This window comes from Callorhinus ursinus, unplaced genomic scaffold (assembly GCF_003265705.2).
Source record: "Callorhinus ursinus isolate GAN/ISIS: 27379988/994484 unplaced genomic scaffold, GSC_fseal_2.0 scaffold8, whole genome shotgun sequence".
Lineage (NCBI taxonomy): Eukaryota > Metazoa > Chordata > Mammalia > Carnivora > Otariidae > Callorhinus > Callorhinus ursinus.
Window position 1 is genome coordinate 68299777 of NW_027397070.1, and position 19686 is coordinate 68319462.

At 57.6% G+C, this 19686-nt stretch overlaps 1 protein-coding gene across 1 annotated transcript in view; it reads left to right on the top strand.

Annotated features, from left to right (window-relative positions):
• Positions 1-94: 94 nt before the first annotated feature.
• Positions 95-19686, top strand: part of HHIPL1 (HHIP like 1) — a 30045-nt gene continuing 10453 nt past the window's right edge. The window contains exons 1-7 of the mRNA XM_025870434.2: positions 95-364; positions 6838-7484; positions 10156-10299; positions 12491-12819; positions 13184-13310; positions 16444-16589; positions 19521-19602. Of these exons, the coding sequence (XP_025726219.1) occupies positions 95-364; positions 6838-7484; positions 10156-10299; positions 12491-12819; positions 13184-13310; positions 16444-16589; positions 19521-19602 (1745 nt within the window). The remainder of the gene's footprint in view (positions 365-6837; positions 7485-10155; positions 10300-12490; positions 12820-13183; positions 13311-16443; positions 16590-19520; positions 19603-19686) is intronic.

The window sequence follows — 19686 nt, forward strand, 5'->3', positions numbered from 1 at the left end:
GGCTCCCGGGGCGCGCGGGGCCGGGATGCCCGCCCCCCGCCTCCTCCTGCGCCGACCGGGCCGGGCCGGGGCGGAGCGGGACGCCGGCGGCGGCATGGCGGGCGGGCGGGCCGGGCCCGGGGCGCTGCTGGCCCTGCTGGCGCTGCGGGCGCTCGGGGCGGCGGCGCACCCGCAGTGCCTGGACTTCAGGCCGCCCTTCCGGCCGCCGCAGCCGCTGCGCTTCTGCGCGCAGTACTCGGCCTTCGGCTGCTGCACCCCGGAGCAGGACGAGGCGCTGGCCCGCCGCTTCGGAGCCCTGGCGGCGCGCGTGGACGCCGCGGAGTGGGCCGCGTGCGCCGGCTACGCGCTCGACCTGCTGTGCCAGGTGAGCGGGAGCGCGTCGGGGCCTCGGTGGCCCGGCGGGAGGGCGGCGGGGGCAGCCCCGCCGGGTGGCGATCGAGGGCGGGCGGCGGGCTTGGGACCCTGAGGCCCCGGGCGGGGTTCTCGGCGCGGGGCGGGGAGCCGGGCTTTGCCATTCATTAAGTTTCGTGACTTGGGCCTTCTCTGAGCCTCAGTTTCCCCTTGGGAACAAGAGGGGCGGACACACCGATGTCATCAGTCCCTTGGAGTTTGGGGGCCCCTGTGTCCCGGGACCTCCTAAAGTCAGCCCCGCAGTGTCCTGGCCTCGAGGAGCCCCGCCCTTATGGGGGTACCAGGATGGGAAGCCTTTGTCCCGCTCAGTGCTGCCCGTGCTGCCCCCAGGGGAGGTGGGAGCAGCCTGGACCTGCCAGGAGCAGGGAGCGTGGTTGATGCGCTGGACTTGGGTTTGCCGAGGGGTGTGGGGGACACTGCTCCCAATGAGGGCCCCTCCCCTGCCCTGAGGACACAGTCTCCGAGCTCCTGCCCCCTTCCTGGACCTAACTGCAGGGTGCTCACACCCTGGGTGAGCCGGGCCTGCCATGCCCCTACCGAGGTTCCTGCTGTGCCCTCTCTCTGGGGGCACCCCCACCAGGCAGAGGGGCTCTCGTCCTTTCAGACCACCTGAGTGACATCCCTTTGGTGTAACCTCTCTGTCCCATCTCCCCTCTGAGGACAGAGCCCCTACTTCTGCCGGCTCCGGATTGTGCCCTAGCTGTTTCTTTTTCTCCTGCATGGGTCTGATTCCCAAGTGACTGACCAGAATCCCTGGGGAAATGGAGTCAAGGCCAGGAAGCCCTTAGGCTGGCCCTGGCCCACCACGCAGGCAGTGAGAAGCCTGGGTGGAAGGGTCCTGCTGGCCAGCGTAGCTTCAACCCTTCAACCAGCCAGGGCAGGGGCAGGAGGGCTGGCTTGGAGTCAGACTTGCTGGGTTAATCCTGGCCCTGCCACTTCCTGGCTGTGTGACCCTGGGCAGGTCACCACTGTACATCATTGTGTCATCTTTAAAATGGGGGCACTCTTAGCCGTCCCTCGGAGTTGCCACACAGACGAAAGGGCACATACTTAGGGCTCAGTGGTTGATTCTGGTTAGATTTCTCTAGTGCCTCTTTGGCCCCCATTGGCTTCTCGGCCCTAGGCAGGGACGGAGTGGGGCCCAGAGGCCGATTCAGGGAAAGCCCAGAGAGGCAGAGATTGCTCAGTGGTCACACAGCTCGGTTATGGCCATGGTGGGCACGTGGACCACACTTGGTGCCAGTGTGGGTGGGCCATCTGGGTCAGAAATAAGAGGCGCTAGGAGTGGATGAGGAAGGGGGCCCTGAGGAGCGCCAGAAAGCAAAGGTCGGGGGGGGGCGGTAAGTTCTGCTCAGCCCCAGTGCTGTGCATCTCAGGGGAGCCAGAGTGGTATGGTCAAGCATCTGCCTCCTTCACTAGCCTGGGGGTTCCTTGGAACCCAGCCCCTCCCACCCCTGGTCACATAGCTGGGTTCATGTAGCCACTCCACATTTGTTAATTGAACACCTACTATGTGCCAGGCTCAGCAGAGCAAATCAGGTGGGTGGGTCCTCAGAAGAGGAAGGGAAGGGTCAGTCCTGCTACCTTGGGAATCTTCCCAGCATGGCTTGGCCTTGAGCAACCAGGGGTGGAATGGCCACTAGCATTTTACCCCAGGCGTCTCTGAGAGTGACCTCATGTCTGGAGTGAACTTGGAGAGGAGTGGAGATTGGATCACACTTTCTCTGGCAGGGCCTCAAGGGAGGGCAGGAGAGTGCTGGAGGGAGGACCATGCTGTCTGTGAGCCAAGGCCGTGTCTGGATTCAGCACCTCCTGATTTCCACCCCAGGAGGTGGCCACGGTGCCTTATTTACAAGGTTCAGTCAATGACAGCCTTCAAGCATTTGCATCTGCTGTAGGGAGACTGGCTCCAGACAGGAGAGAGACCATGAAAACATGCTCACTCCCACAGTCCCCTCCAGAACCTGCCCCCATCTGGCACCCGCAACTCCTCCGGATGCCCAGATGGCTCCTTAGCTGGAGGGCAACTGTCCCTCCTGGTCCCTTCAGACTCTTTCCGAGGGCTTCGCCCTCATCCAATGGATGCCTGTGTCATCAAGAGGAGAAAAGGCAGCTTGTGACACATGGTACCCGGGTTCCTAGCATCCATACCACAACCTTCCAAGTTAACTGAGCTTGCCTCTCTGCATAACCTGAAGGCATCAAAGTCTGGTTTCTGATGGAAATCTACGTGGAACATGCTCTGCAGGTGCATGTACAGGACAGACGTTTCCCCAGAGCCTGTTAGGAGCTGGCCCTGTGCTGGGGCCTGGGCCCAGAGGCAGTTGGCAAGTCACAAGCCCAGCCTCAAAAGTCCCCTTGTTCAAGTCAGGAGACAGACACACAATGCACAAAAGGCTTCCCAAGGGTGACTGAACACCATGGGGCATGGGGACAAAGGCTGCACTTTCCCTGGAAAAGTCAGGGAAGGCTTCCTGGAAGAGGAAACATTGCATTGCATCTTGATAGTTCATACTGTTTGAGCATTTACTGAACAACACATGCATCATCTCATTTATTCCTCCCAACAACTATGAGGTTGGAATTCCTTCCCCCTTTTACAGATGAAGACACAGGCACAGAGAGGTTAAGGAACTTGCCCAAGGTCACGCAGGGAACAGTAAACTCAGTCTCCAGGGCACTCTAACTCCAAAGCCCTTCCCTTAATGACTTTGTCATATTGCCTGTTTTCAGGGCCCTGGGAGGATGGAGGAGTCAGAGAAGACTTCTCAGTTAGGCCTGGAGTCATGAATAGGAGTTTGGCGGATGTGGAAATGGGAGAGGAGGGAATACCCTCCCAAGAGAACACTGCGTACAAAGAGTCAGGCTTCCTAAGGAATAGGTGCTAGACATTAGAGACCTCCGGGACTCAGGCCCATGAGTCATGGATGTCAGCAACTCCACAGTGGCCATTTCAGGGCAGCAAGCTGTTTGCTCCCACGCTGGATGGCCCAGGCGGCTGAGCAGTGTGATACTAGATCGGTTTTTCTTGGCTTTTCTCCTGCCTCCTCCGCGGACTGCTGTGGGGCCAGTTGCTGAGCATCCTTGCCAGCAGCTATCATTACACCCCCCTGCCCCGTCCTGCTTTTGGGTTACTCAGGTCTGAGCACCAGGTTTGCACTGTGTGTAAGTAAGGGTGCCTAGGCCACGAGTAAGGGCTTGCCAGGCCCAGCGCTGGAAGCATGGATGCTCAAATTCCAGCCTGGCTCCCTGGCGGCCCTCTGGGCTCCCTCTCTAGCTCTGGGCTGGGCTTTGATGAGTGGAGGGCACTGAGACTGGCTTCCAGAAGTCTCTTCTGCTTCCCATTGTGTCTCTGGAGCTGAGGATGGTGTCTGGCTCACAGTCCGTGTCCAGTAAACACTTGCCGAATGAAACACTGCTGACTAATCTGGGAAGAGCCCCAGTCAGCACATCGTGAGGGCTGAGCCTGAGCCCTGGTGTGACCACTTCTTGGCACATGGCCTTCCTAGAGCCTCAGTTCCTCATCATGTAACGGGAGTCACAGTGACCCTACCTTGCAAAAATTAAGTGAGGCATGTGTGCACCCAGACCCTCCTGGCCCATCCACAGCTGCTGGCTGGACGCATAGGAGGCTCCCGGGGAACCGTGGGAGAGATGGTGCTGCACAGAGGCCTCATCGGCAAAGGGGGACATGTGAAACGTGGTCTCTTCGTCTGGGCCCGGGACAGTGACTGACCAGAGATGAACCACACATCGCTAAGTGGCCCTCAGCCTCACAGTAGCACTAAGGAGGACAGGCCGTGGTGTGACCACAGTTGTTTACAGGGTGGAAGTCGCCCCTGGCCCAGAGCCTGAACGCACACGCAAGAGGGCAGTCTGCCACCTTCTGCCCCTCGAGGCCTCCTGCTGGAACCCAGCCTGGCCCTGCCAGTGAGGAGGCGAGTGTGTGGCTGCGAGGGCCTCCCCTAGTGCGGGACGAGCATCCCCCGAGGCCTCTCGGGGTCCAGAGCTGAGTCAGTCCAGACCTTGGCCTGCTGAGCTCATGGCAGGGCAGGGGGGCTAGAGGGTGCCAGGCACAGACATAAATAATGACCTCAGCTCAGGTCAGAGGCTCTAACCGAGGGAGGTGCTTATAGAGCCTGCAGAGCTGAGGCCCCTACTCTGGGCAGGGGTGGGGCACACTTAACTAGGCTTTGGAGGTGGTATTAGGAGCCAGCCAGTAGACTGGGCAAATGCCCCGGCTTTTCCCTTTCTCCCACCCTCCAACCCCACTAAGTTCAGTCTGTCCCGTGACCTTCATTAGGGGCTCCCTTCTCAGCTTCTTCTTCCCCGTCTGTACAATGGGACTAAGAATATACCTCCTGGCGGCAGTCAGTTGCCTTGGGGGGAAAATGTAGATTCACTGGAGCACCCAGCAAGGCCCTGGCCCATGATCTGCCCAAGTGCCCAGGGTTGTTATTATTGTTAGTACTGTTTCTCCAGGCTGGCCATGGTTATTATTCAAGGACAGATAGAGCACTGTGTTTGAGGGAAGGGCATGCTTATGAGGGGAACAATGTGTGCTGAGGCTCAGAGGTGAAACTGGCCGGGAGGGTCAGGAAACAGAAGGTGGGCCCGAGGTGGGAGCGGACGGCAGAGCTGTGGGCAGAGCTGGATCAGCGGGTGCTGGTACCTGTGTTAGCTCTCAGGCTGGAGGGGGGAGTGATTGGGGGATCCTCTCAGTTCTGGGGGGGTGGGTGCAGGAGGCTAGAAGCTGGGGAGAGGTCTGGTCAGGTTTGTCACCTCTACCTGGGTTCCCAGAAAGCAGAACCTGGGGCAAAGTTCGTGGGTCATTTCCTTCTTGGGGTGAGAGGACCCAGAAACACGAGTGATGGGGTCCAGGGAAAGCCGAGCCAAGGAGGCAGCTCTGGGCTGGCGACTGCTCAGAGCAACGCATGCTTGAACTGGTGGGAGCGTGGCTCCAAGAAGCCATCCCACCTGCAGATCAGGACCGTCTGCTGGGTGGGGAGGAGAGCAGAACACTTTATCCAACAGCTCCCTCCTCTCAGGGCTCAAAGTTTTGCCCCAGGAGACGTGAACCTCTCTGCATTCCAGATCGTGCCCATATGGGTACCGGGTGGCGTCCCCAGTGTCTCATCAGAGGGGGAGCCCTCGGTGGGAGGCTGGGGAGACCGAGGGCGGCTGTTCCATCTTCCCCAGAGCAGAGGACAGCCCAGGACCCTGCCTGAGGTGCCTGAGCAATGGAGGAAGAGGGGTCTGGGGCCAGGGGGACATGTGGGCATGGGTGTTACCACCTTGCCCGTGTACATGAGCCAGCCTCCATGGTACAGGGGAGAGCGGAGTCGACCCCAGACCAAACCCCGACTCCTCCATGCTGACCCAATGGCACTGAATGACATTGGCCTGTGCCTCGGTCTCCCCATCTGTAACACTCTCCCCTTCATGGGCCCTTGTGAAGATTGAGTAACAGAGATAGGAGCACCATTCACCGTTAAGGGCAGGTCGGGTAAGTTAGTATCCAGCACATTCCCTAAGCATTCACTCTGGGCCTGCGATGTGCTAGACACTGTCTTAGGTTCTGGGACACACAGTGACCAGACAGGCCAAACTCCTGCCCTCGTGGGATTTAGGTTCCAAGGAAGACAGACAGTAAACACGCAAACATGTTAATTTTTATTATGATACCGGGTCATGGTAAGCTTTTGGGTTTGGGGTTTCTTGGGGGGGGGTTGTTGTTGTTTTCAAGCAGAGTCAGAGGCTAGGAGGTAGCGGGGGTGATGGATGTGTGGTCTCCGAGGTGGTGTCCCTTGTGTGGGGAGCTAGGTAAAGCGAAGGAGTAAGTCACGCAGATATAGGGCAGACATAGGGCATCGTATATAAAACTGCCTCCAACCTTTTCTGGCACACAGTAGGTGCTCCAGGGCAGTTGCTGCCGCCAGTATTAATAGTAATAGTTGTGGTTATTTGTGCTAATAGGAACATTAAGGCAAGAGGAAGAGGTGAGGAGATAGGAAGCTGAGGGTTGCTGCCCGCAGTGAGACTTCCCGTGTTGCTGGACAGATGGCGTTGCCCCCATTTTATTTTATTTATTTATTTATTTATTTATTTATTTATTTTTAAAGATTTTATTTATTTATTTGACAGAGAGAGAGATAGCGAGAGCAGGAACACAAGCAGGGGGAGTGGGAGAGGGAGAAGCAGGCTCCCCGCAGAGCAGGGAGCACGATGTGGGGCTCGATCCCAGGACCCTGGGATCATGACCTGAGCCGAAGGCAGACGCTTAACGACTGAGCCACCCAGGCGCCCACGTTGCCCCCATTTTATAGACCAGCAGCCTGAGGCTCTAGGAGGTGGGTACCCAGCCAGTGGTCACACAGCTGGTGTGCACCTGCACACAGCATCCCTGGGCCGGCCCTGTCTCTGCAGGAATGCTCGCCGTACGCGGCCCACCTCTACGACGCCGAGGACCCGTCCACGCCCCTGCGGACCGTGCCCGGGCTCTGCGAGGACTACTGTCTGGACATGTGGCAGACGTGTCGGGGCCTGTTCCGCCACCTGTCACCGGACCGAGAACTCTGGGCCCTGGAGGGCAACCAGGCCAAGTTCTGCCGCTACCTGTCGCTGGACGACACGGACTACTGCTTCCCCCACCTGCTGGTCAATGAGAACCTCAACTCCAATCTGGGCCGCGTGGTGGCCGACGCCAAGGGCTGCCTGCAGCTGTGCCTGGAAGAGGTGGCCAACAGGCTGCGCAACCCCGTGGCCATGGTGCACGCCCGGGATGGCACCCACCGCTTCTTCGTGGCCGAGCAGGTGGGGCTGGTGTGGGCCTACCTGCCGGACCGCTCCCGGCTGGAGAAGCCCTTCCTGAACATCAGCCGGGCCGTGCTCACCTCACCCTGGGAGGGTGACGAGCGGGGCTTCCTGGGCATAGCCTTCCACCCCAGCTTCCGGCACAACGGCAAGCTCTACGTCTACTACTCAGTGGGGTTTGGCTTCGACGAGTGGATCCGCATCAGCGAGTTCCAGGTCTCCGCAGATGACATGAACACCGTGGACCACAGCTCTGAGAGGTGCTTTCCCCCAGGGGGGGTGACAGGGGGGTGGGCAGGGCTGATATTTGGCTGGCCGGCACCAGTTCGCACCAGTGGGACCGGACCAATCTATGGGGTGTGCCTGCACCCGTCTTAAATCCTTGATCACCTCCAGTGAGGGGGCTAAGCCGTGTTGTGGGCTCAGGGGAAGAACAGTCGCAAAACAGCATCCCAGGATCATGTCTAGACTCCTGGATCAGCCACTGTAAGTGGTTCATTCCGTTCGATTCTCCTCACGCCCAGTGGGGGTAGTAGTATACTCCCCATTTCCCAGGTGAGGAAATGGCTTGGAGAGGTAAAATGACCTGCCAGGCCACGCAGCTGGGAAACATCAGAGCTGGAATCCCCGGGTGTGTCTGTCTTCTGAGCCCCACATTCCGCTTCTCCTCCCCTGGACCCTCTGCCCCCCTGCCCCCAGCAGGCTTATCCACTCCTCTCAACACGGGCCTCCTCTCTGCGTGTTATCTGCGCCCCCCACTGTTCTCAAAACCGCTTTGACCTAACCTGGCAGGAAGGGCGTATGCGTCAGTCTGGGTCCAACAGGAAAATAAACCCTGTGCCAGGTAGATAGGTCAACAGGCAGGACTGGATACTGGGAATTAGCTACTCAGGCCTTAGAAATGAAAGAGCATCTTGGGGAGGAAGTAAGGTAACCCTGAATTTCCCAACGGGAGGAAGCTGCCTCCACCTTTTAGGCTGGAGGGACAAGGTGAGAAGATGGGGTTGCTAGAGCCCCAGAGCTGGGGCCACTCAGTGGCCGCTGGAACCACAGTGGGCCTGGGCAGGGGACCTGGGGCCATGGAGGAGGGGCAAGACATCTATGGCCAAGACATTGGCCAAGCAGAGAGAGAGAGAGATGGGGAGAAATACCCTGTCTTCTCCCTTCCTCCCACCTTCCAGTCTCCTGCCAGTGCCTTCCATTGGCTGACCCTAGCTGGAGGCCAGCCAGCAAAGGAGCATGGGAAGTGTAGTTTGCAGGATCTGAGTCTCTGAAGTAGAGAGCAGGTAGGGGCCGAACCGGGACTAACCTGAGGCAAATAAGCAAACAATGGCACATTGGGCATTTAACAAAACTGTAAAATCTTGACATTGAAAGTATAAAAAGGAGAAGGAATCAAATAGGCTGGTTAACATGAGGGCTAATACAGGTCTTGTCATACAGCATTAATTTTGACTCTGAGCATCCTGGCAGCCAGAGCAAAAGGAGTAAACTTAATTCTCATTATCTGACACGTGGCTGTACAACCCGTTCTCCAAGAAACACCAAGTTTATCACACGGCTCTCACAGAGGAGAAGCAAAGGGACCGAATGGATGTGCTTCACTCGTGACTTTTAAAAAGTGATTCCTGATAAAAACTGAAGGTGGGACACACAGTATACAGAGGAGCCTATTTCAGAGTGGGTGTTCAGTGAGGGTCCTCTGGGGACCTGTCAAGTACAAGCCTGGAACTTGACTCCCACGGGAAGAGTTAGGGGCTCCGGGAGGGGCCAGGACCGAGTGGTCATCCTTGCCTGAGTCAGCGGTCAGTCCCTGTTCCCAGGGCTGAGATCCCCATGGTAGGTGGACACCTCGCAATCTGAGCTGTCCTCTCCAGGGAAGACTTGGAGTTTGGGGGTCTGTTTCACCCCCCAAGTCTTGTGTGTTAGCCTCAACGGAAAGGCTTCCAGTCTTGGTCCTAGAGCCCTCAAGTCCTGGGTTCAATTTACTTGACCTTTCTGTGCCTTGGTTTTTCTTATCTGTATTAATAAGGGATTAGTAAGTCAATGACCAATCCTGGAAGACCTCACAAACAGGGAGTTGGCTACAAAGGTATTGGGAGGATCTGGAGAAGGGAAAGGGAAAGGTCAAAGTTACCGGAAGATTAGTAATTGCAAGAAGCCAGGGGAACAGAAGGGAAGAGATGTTTGCATTGCTAAGTTTGCTGCTCCTGGTTCCAAGATGTCTGGGTGGAGCCCAAGAGTCCATCTTCGAGAGCCACTGTTCCCATTCCTGCATCGACCACTTCCGGAGACAGCACCAGAAGCCGACGAAGCGTGACTTCTCCCTCGTGCCCTTCCGCTCTCCACTGGCAAGCCCTAACCAGAAGCCAGCTTGGGGGCCGGCCAGGTAGCGGAAGGGCCACGGCAGTAAAGAAGATGGCCGAGGGGCTGAGTGTGTAGCTGAGCACAACCCACACCGTGCAGCGCACCTCCTTAGAAATTAACAGTACACAATGAACGACAGGGGTGTGTAGAAATTGCTCATCTTAAGTGGCTGGTATGTGGGTAGCTACAATTATGAAGAAACCAGTTGTGCCAGTGACTGGGTCAACAGTTTTGCATGATCATAACTGGGGAGATAGTGGTGGGGAGCAGTAGGAAGACCTGAGTTCTAGTCCCAGCTCTGCTACCTGTGGGCTGTGTGACCTCGGGCAAGTTGCTCAACCTCTCTGAGCCTCTGGTTACTCAGCACAATGGAGTGAATTATCCCTGCCCAGCCTACTTGATCCTTATAAAAAATCACTTGCTATTAAATATATGAAAAGTCTTTTCAACTGTGAAATGGCATCCAAGAGAGAGGAGGTTTTATTGCTGTGATCTTGTTTTGTGTTTTTGGCTGAGGTTGGTGTTTGTTTGTTTGTTTGGTGGGGGTGGCTTATCTTCTTTTAGGATAATCCTGGAGATTGAAGAACCAGCCTCGAACCACAACGGGGGCCAGCTGCTGTTTGGGGACGATGGGTACCTCTACATCTTTACTGGTGATGGCGGGATGGCTGGAGACCCCTTTGGAAAGTTTGGAAATGCCCAAAACAAGTATGTTCTGCTTTTGGCTGGCCGGTGGGTTGGTTCACATACTCTTCTGGAGGGGGAGTTCCTTCCTCAGCCATGCAGCACAGGGCAGTAGAAAGGGTTTTGGGCCCCAGCTCAGTCTGCCGCTAGCCAGTGGGGGACCCCCATCAAGTCACTTCCACTCACCAGTTAGAGAGAAGAATATAATCTCCAGGGGGAGGCTTGTCGTGAGGAGTGAAGGTGATCTTGTTTATGGAGGGCCAGGCCCAGAACCCACTTGTCACAAGTGCCTGATAAGGGATATCACAGAGCTGGAAGTCAGTCCAGCCCTGCTTGAACCAGAGGAAGGAAAGGGAGCCTTCCCAGACCAAATGGGGAGCATGAGCTGGCCGGAGCGGGGCTGTATGAGCCTGAGGGTCTTCTGCCCCAAGGGTCACCAGCAATGGCCCAGAAACTGAGGCATAGTCTTGCTGTCATTACTTACTTCTTGGCTTGAGCAGATGGCCTGCCAATATTCTACTACACACACACACACACACACACACACACACACACACACACACACACACAGTCAATGAGGATATCTAGGGCAGCCTCCTCCATTCTCTTAGCTAAAATGACAAAACCTTCCTTAGCCCAGAAAGTAAAAATAGCGAGGATGATGTTGATTACAGTAATTAAAGTGTTCACAATCTGTGATGCACCCGTTCATACGTGACAGTGTAAGAATCACTGCAGCCTTCTCATGTTTGGGATGTGTTTAGCGATGTAGTGGGGAAAACAGAAATTAAGGATTTGTGGGTAATTGGACAGAACTTAAAACATTATTTTGCTGCTATGAGTTTTGCCCACTTCCATCGTGAAGCCGGCTGCGCAGCGTGTGGGCTCAGGGGTGTGATCTGCGGCTTGGTGCCGAGCAGGCTGGAGCGTGTCAGGGGGACTCCTTGGGGCAAGACCTAAAAGACCACAATGGGGGATTAACCGTGGGGCATCTTTGGGTGGGAGCCTCTTACACGGTTAGAGAAGACACTGGTGAGATGTCTGATGGTGAGCTGGAGGCTTGGGTGCGGACGCTAGGCTGGAATGAGGGTACACAGCTGCAGCAAATGTGCACGCAAGCAGCCGGGGTGGGGAGGGGGGTGCTCCCAGCGAGGAGAAGAGCCGGGTGGTAAGGAGGTGCTCTGGAGCACGAGTTCTGAGGTCTCCTCACTCCCGGGGCCCCAGAAGCAGATGTCGCCTGGTACCATGGGAGTGGCCTAGGTTCCAGCCCAGAGCTGCCTGGGGGAGAGGGCAAGTTGTCCCCTCTGCAGGCTGGGTGGCCTCATCTTTGAGGTAGGGGTGGTGGGTGTAGAGTATAGGGCGAAGGGCTTCTGAGGCCTGTCTGGCTCACTCACATGGGGTGGTTCTTTCCCCGATGCCCTTGATGGTGAGAGAGAAAGCAAGAACCTCAGCCTCCCATTTCCTGCTGAGCTCTGCCGTGTTTTCTCTCCCCGCCCCCGAGCCCTACCCTGTACTTCTGTACGGTGCACTTGACTTTGGTTGCAAGCCATTCACTCGCCAAACACTGAATGAGCACCTATTACATGCCGGTCACTGTCCTGGGTGTTGGAAGAAAACAGTACATCTGAGTCATTTTTAGGAGTGTTTTCATTCCCTGGGACAACCCTGTAAGGAGGCAGGAGGGTGAGGGAGCTCCCTAACACGACAGAGAGGAGACAGGCATGGGGAAGTTGGAAAGAGTGTTGTGGCCAAGAGCTTGGGTTTCTGTGGTCCCGCCGTCTGGGCTGGATCCCAGCCTGCTCTTTACTAGCGGTATGACAACAGGGCACATTATGTGACCTTTCTGAGGTCAGCTGCCCCATCTCTAAGGGGGGATCACAGTAGTACTCACCGACCTAAAAGTTTGGTGGTGAGGATTAGATGGGACAATAGAGGGTATGTATGTCCAACCCTTCCCTTCCCGTAGCCTGGCACATAAGAAGGTGCCCAGTAAATGCTGAATGAATGAATGAATGAATGAATGAATGCGGATACCCAGCTGGTAAGCAGCTAGGGAGGACCTGAACCAGGGTCTCTGGCCCCACAGCGCAGGCTGGCCTTGACCTGGCCTGGCACTTGCCGCGGGCCGCCCTGGTGCCCTGGGGCGAGCCCTGGCACTGGGCGAGCCTGAGCCGCGCCCTGTTCCCCCCCCCCCCGCCCCCACCCCGGCCCGCAGGTCGGCGCTGCTGGGCAAGGTGCTGCGCATCGACGTGGACCGCAACGAGCGCGGCCCGCTCTACCGCATCCCGCGCGACAACCCGTTCGTGGGCGACCCCGCCGCGCGGCCCGAAGTCTACGCCCTGGGCGTGCGCAACATGTGGCGCTGCTCGTTCGACCGCGGCGACCTGACGAGCGGCGCGGGCCGCGGGCGCCTCTTCTGCGGAGACGTGGGCCAGAACAAGTTCGAGGAGGTGGACCTGGTGGAGCGCGGCCGCAACTACGGCTGGCGCGCCCGCGAAGGCTTCGAGTGCTACGACCGCAAGCTGTGCGCCAACACCTCCCTCGGTGACCGCCACCCCCGACCCTCTCCGCGCCCCCGGGGGCCCACCACCCCGGATCTGCATCCCCCCCATGGTTGTGCCCAGCGCCTCCCTCTGCCCCCCACGCCCCTGGATCCGTCCCCCACCCCGTGGATCGCCCATCCTGGATCTCCCCACCCACCCCCATACTCGCAAACCCATGCTCCCTCTGCCCTGCTTTACCCAAGCTGTAAGCACCTTCCTCCGTCCGTGACACTCTGGGGCCCCCAACTCGGGCCCTCCCGGTGACCTCACCTCCCCTTGCCCCTCCAGACTCAGACCACCTGCCCAGCTCCTTGCGGGGGAGGGGCTGACCCTCAAGCTCATCCCAGCTTCTCCCCCCTGTGCAGATGACGTGCTGCCGATTTTCGCCTACCCGCACAAACTGGGCAAGTCGGTCACGGGAGGCTATGTGTACCGGGGCTGTGAGTACCCCAACCTGAACGGCCTCTACATTTTCGGTGATTTTATGAGTGGGTAAGTGGCCCCTGCGCTAAAGCGCTGCTGCCCCTGGCTTTCTGTAAAAAGCGGAGTACAGGTGCGCTGTGCGTGTGAGCATGCGCAGGTGCAAGCCCACCGTAGCTGCTCTCCGACCCGAACCGCCCAGCCGGAGCCAAGCAGGTGTCCTCCTCTGGGAAGAAGTCTGGAGTCACATCTCAGCAAACACCCAGCCCGCCCCCTCTTCTCCTGATACCTTTCCTGAGCCTTGCTGGCTGCCTCAGGCGGCACCATGAAGGCACGGCTCCCGACTAAGGACGGGATGCTTGTTTAAGTGCAGATCCGATGGTCTTCCCCTCCCACCCGAGGTTCATGGGCTCCGGGCCTGACTGAGGTTCCGAGGGGCAGGAAGGGCAGAGGTGGAAGGTGGGGGTGGGGGGAACATGAACGCCTTCCTCGACGGACTCTGGGCCACCTGGCTTCTGGGGAAATCCAGGACGTGTCTGTCACTGCACTGACTGACTGGGGTTCCAGGGAGCATTCGTCCGGAAGAGGCTGGAGAGGTCATTCTGCTTGGGAGGGGGTAGCTGGTGCTCCAGCCAGGGTCTGACCATGGGGGCCTCTGGCGCCTTGCTGCCCAATCCCCACACTCTATGGCAGTGCTTCCCCACCCACTGAGCCCCTAAAGGGTGTGTGTGTGTGTGTGTGTGTGTGTGTGTGTGTGTGTGTGTGTGTTTGGATGAGGTGGGGGTTGGGATGTGTCGCACCCCAACACGTTTTGGAGGGAGAAAAGAGAACATATCTCCTAAGCCTGTGGGTCAGACTCTTCCCCAAAGAGAGCTGTGGAGCCTCATGACCACCTCATTCTCCCATTGTACAGAGGAGAAAACTGAGGGCCCTAGAGGCCCTAGGAAGACATACACTTGGCACAAGGCTTAAAAGTGCTGCTGAGGGGCGCCTGGCTGGCTCAGTTGGTAGAGCATGTGGCTCTTGATCTTGTGGTCATGAGTTCGAGCCCCATGTGGGGTATAGAAATTGCTTCAAAAAATAAGTCAAGATTTTTTAAAAAATAATTAACTTTTTTCCTTTTATTTATTCATTTTTAATTTTATTTTATCTTGTTTTTAAGTAATCTCTACCCCCAACGTGGGGATTGAACTTATGACCCCGAGATCAAGAGTCACATACTCTACTGACTGAGCCAGCCAGGCGCCCCAAGTAAAGACTTTTTTTTTTTTTTTTAAGTTCAGGGGGCTCCCTGGCTGGCTCAGTCAGTAGAGTATGTGACTTTTGATCTCAGGGCCATAAGTTCAATCCCCACATTGGGGGTAGAGATTACTTAAAGATAAAATCTTAAAAAAAATGCAGCTGAGATTGCCTGCGTCTGATCCTGGCCCACTTATAAGCTGTGTGACCTTGGGTCGGGTATGTCACCTCTCTGTGCTTCAGCGTCCCCATCTGTAAAAGGGAGATGATAATAGTACTCGCTTCCTAGGGTTTGAGGACTGGGTCAGTTAGGACGCATACAGCACTTGCGTTCAATATCTGGTGACTCCTAATTATTCCTACCTGGGGCGCTTGGCAGGCTCAGCTGGTAGAGCATGAGACTCTTCATCTTATGGTTGTGAGTTCAAGCCCCACATTAGGCATGGAGCCTACTTAAAGAAAAACCAAAACAGAACAAAAAATTATTCCCACCCTTGCCTCTCCACATGAGGAAGCTGAACAGGGTTCCCCAGGAGTGAAAACAAGGAGGTAAGGAAGCTCGAGGCTGGCCAGAGAATCCCCATGTCTTGCAGGGTGCTGGCTCAAGGTTGGTTTGTGGCCAGCACATCTGCAGCTGGAGCTGAGGGAGAACCTGAGCTGGGCCTCTGATGCAGGGGCCTCTCCAAGCTCCGCCCTTCCCTTAGGGTCTGCCCCTGCTACTCAGCTTTTCCATCCGGAAATGGGTCTAGATGAAGCCTCTGTTTCTTTTCTTTTCTTTTTTTAAATTCATTTGACAGAGAGAGAGAGTGCACAAGCAAGGGGAGCGGCAAGCAGAGGGAGAGGGAGAAGCAGACGCCCTGCTGGGCAGGGATCCTGTTGTGGGGCTTGATCCTGGGACCACTGGGAGCAGACCTGAGCCAAAGGCAGATGCTTAACCGACTGAGCCACCCAGGCGCTCTCTCTCGCTCTCTTTTTTTTTTTTTTTAAAGTAATCTCTACACCCAACGTGAGGATTGAGCTCACAACCCCAAGATCAAGAGTCACATGCTCCACTGACTGAGCCAGCAAGGCTTCCCGAAGCCTCCCTTTCAATGTCTGATTCTCCCTTACCCCTCTGCTGTCCCCCAGGAGTGCTGAAGTCACCTGACCACAGAGATTCAACTAATTTTGCTAGCTTTTCCCAAGCCCTTCCGCTGGGTCAGGCTTTGTGCCAGGGTAAGGGCAACAGAGCTGAAAGCACCTCGGGCCCGAGTCAGGGAGACAGACCCATGCTTGGTCCACTCCAGTCCGGCCTCAGAGAGCCCATGCGTGGTGCTGGGGGTGCCCAGCGCAGGGGCAGTCAGGAGGGCTCCCCAGAGGAGGGTACATCCAAGCAGGACCTGGTGATTGACAGGTGGAGAAGGGAGTAAGGGCAAGATCAGCATATTCTGAAGATGCCCGAGCTCCACCTCATGCTCCGGAGTGGAGACAGCTCCAGAGTCTGCACGAACTTCTGGTCACCAGCCTTGGAGGATTCTGCAGCTCCTGACTGCCTCCTGTGGGTCAGTGGCTGGGGCTGAGCAGAGGGGGCAGGGGACAAGCTGGTCTCCTTCCCTTGCCCTTTTCTGCTGCATTGGAGGTACCCATTGAAGATTGCACGCTGGGCCAGCTTTATGAGAGCACCGGATCCTGACCACTAGGCTACCAGGGAACCTCAAGGGCCAGCTTTACGGATGTGCAGCCCGTGTGGATGCACAGACCCCATGCTCAGAAGGGCCCACACTTGGTTTAATGTTCTGCTATCGCTGCCTTGAAATCCTTAGTACTTTTTGAACAAGGGGCCCTGCATGCATATTTTACCCTGGATCCTGCAAATGCTGTATGGTCCTGGATGCATGGATAATATATGAGTGGGTGGATGGATTGTGGGTGGGGTTCCCCTGGGCACCCTGCCAGGCATGACCCCACGGCTCATGCTTCTTTGCAGGCGTCTGATGTCCCTCCGAGAGAACATGGAGACAGGCCAGTGGCGGTACAGCGAGATCTGCATGGGTCGAGGCCAGACCTGTGCGTTCCCGGGCCTCATTAACAACTACTACCCTCATATCATCTCCTTTGCTGAGGATGAGGCCGGTGAGCACTGCTGAGGCCCCGAGGCCTCTCCATCCAGGCTGCGTGCCTAGGACTGATGCCCCCACCCTGTGGGTCCTCTGGCCTGAGTGCGATTCCAGAGATGGAGTCTCAGGCCTGAAACCCCCTCCGGGCTGGGGAGCAAGTGTGCAGTAGCCTGAGACTTTGCTTGGGCATCGGTCCTCACCATCCTGGGCTTCTGTCTCCTCATCTGGAAGGTGGGAGCAATGTCGCAGCCCCCCACTCCCTGCAGGGCTGCTTCTAGGCCGGGGAGTGAGCCAACCAGGAAAGGGTTTGTAAGGGTGGAAATGCAGATGGGTGGGGGAAGAATGTATCCCAGACCTCTACTACCCTGGGTTCCTCATGACCAAGAAATCTGGCCTATAAAATTAAGCCACATTATCTTCAGAAATTGGGTAGACACCGCCTTCTTGAACACCCTTTGCTGACCCACTTGTTAGTGGGTTCCCATTCAGGCTCTTGTATTTTCAATGCAAGGAACAGGGAGGGAGGGGAGCGGTTGGGGGGCCATGGAGGCTGGCTCCTGCTCCAGCTCCTGCCTTTGTCCTTGGCTCAATTGTCCCTGGACAAAAGCTGAGGGGCCCCCAGTGGAGCCTGGGGAATGCTTGGCAGGGTTGCTAGGCAACGCCCACCCAGGGGCCTTTGGAGGGGTATCCCCTGCAGGGCCCAGCGCCCAGAGCCCCCAGGCCCAAGTCTGGGAAACCTTTGTTGGATGACACCCGTCACAATCTAAATTTTCAAAAGGGCAGCCCCAGCCCCCACTGCCCTCCCAAGCCCACTGGGCCTTGAAAGCCCTTTCTTTTGGTCAGTAGGGGGTTAATGTGTTTTGGAAGGAGGTGCGCCCCCCACCCCCACCCCAGGGGCAGGGCCTGGAAGGTGCAGTTCCCAAGGGGCCCCTGTTCAGCCCTCTGAATGACATCAAGTAACCGATAGCCAGGAGGAGCCTGCTCGAAATCACACGGCCCAGGGACAGCGTGCTAGGGAGCTTGGGCAGGCTGCCCCGGGAAGGCACAGAGCCCTGGGGTCCAACACAAACAAACCTCCCCCAGCCACCGGCTCCAGCTCTCTAGTTGTTCTTCTGACACTTGCAAATTGCAAAACGAGGACCTCTGCTGGCCTGGTGTCCTCCAGAGACAGTCCACACCACAGAAGAGGGCAGTGTGGCCCTGGGTATTGCTGGGCAGTGCTGGTGGGCCCCCTCCCCCTCATGCATGGGGTTGGGGGCCAAGGAGTGTGCCTGGTGCAGGCCTGTCCCTTTACAGAGGTGGGGGTGGGGGGTACTGCACCCGACCTGGCGCCTGGAGGCTTCCCAGAGCAGGGCCCTAAGCTCGAGCTTGGTCAGCCAAAGGAAGGCCACGGAGAAGGGCATTCCAGGCAGAGGGAGCAGCACGTGCAGGGAGACTTGGGTCGCTCCAGGGGGCTGGAGAGTAGGTGTGAGGGCTGCACAGCTAGGTGGGGACAGCGGCTCCCAGAGGCCTCTCTTGAGAAAGAGGCCCAGAGAGGGAAGTGACAGCCCAAGACTGCACAGCAAATTCATGTCTGTACCTGTGGGTTCTCCAGCAGGGACTGTCCTGCCAGGGTACGGTTGTATCACCTTGGGGACCAATTAACCAACCCCAGCCCCCCACCAAAGCAGGGCTGGTGCCCCTGGAGGGGAGTCAGAGGTCACTGAGCACTCAGCATGCTGCCCTCCCCAGCCCCCAGCTCCCCATCAAAGCTGGGTCTACCCCAGTTACACACGTTGGCCCCCCCAGCGTCTTTGCCTTTGTAGAGATCCCTGGGTTTCCTGGGCCTTGATTCTCTGACCCCACCCCCATGCAGCCCTCCTTGACTGCCCGTCCCCACAAAGATGCCTTTCTCAGAGTTCTCACCTCTCTGTCTTAGTCTCTCCTTGGGGACCGCCCCCATCTTCGGGAGAACATTCACTGTCCTCTTGCAAAGGCAGATGTATAAGCATGGCTGAACCATCACACTGAATCACACATGGGAGGTGTCTGTGCCCCCCAGCTACCATGTGTCCTGCATGTGAGGGCTTGCGGGCAGCAGACATTCCTGAGTTCCAGGCCTGGCTCCACCACTCACCAGCTGTGTGACTTTGGAAAGTCACTTAACCTCTCTGAGCCTCTATAAGATAGGAATAAAGAAGCCTATTTCCCGGGCAGCGAGAGCCAGGGGCTGGGATGAGGGTGAGGAGGGAGAGAGCTCACGTTCACTGAGAGCATCCGTGGTGCCAGGGGCCCTGAGAGGTCGAGGAGACTCGACCGAGGCTCCAAGTGGGACTGTCCCAGAGCCACCGGTGCTCCCACGGGGCTACGTGCAGGGGCTGGGGTTCACACCAGGGACCCCCCAAGCATGTACTCTTGTGCCCGTCACCTGCCCAGGAGGTGCCTTCGGGTCAGTGGAGAGACTCTGGCCTCAAGGCCTTGGCGGGACCCGGATCCTGGAGGATGACCGTCATAGCAACGACAGTAGCTAATATTGACTGAGCATTTACTCTGTGCTCCTCCAATCCTTCGTCCATGAGGCATCCCGCGTTAGGGATAAGGAGGCGGAAGCTCAAGGAGCCACATGTGCCTGGAGTCACCCAGTAGCAGTAGGCTGGGGAGCTGGGCTGCGGACCCTCACTTGTGCCCAGAGGTTGTGTGCGCTGGGCGTGCGGCCAAGCAGGGACCAGGGCGGGGCTGGGTCCCCAGCAGGAAGCAAGACCTTGGCTAAGTCCGAGCAGAGCGGCCGGCAGCTGGTTCTTTCTCGGCCTCTGGTTCCAGCTCTGGGCCCTGAAGGGCTACGCAGACCTCCCTGAGGTTGGGGTCCCTTCCAGAGCCTGAGGGGAGCTGGGGGGGCCCAGGGTCAGGGGCCTGGTCGGGACCATACCCCAGGCAGTGTTCTCACTCCTTGCCTGGTTTCTCGCCCAAGGGGAGCTGTACTTCATGTCAACAGGCGTGCCGAGTGCCACAGCGGCCCGTGGGGTTGTCTACAAGGTGATCGACCCTTCCAGGTGAGCCCCGCCCGCTGCACTGTCTGGACTCCTGCCGCCTGCCAGCCCCCCCCCCCCCCCCCCCCCCCCCCCCCCCCCCCCCCC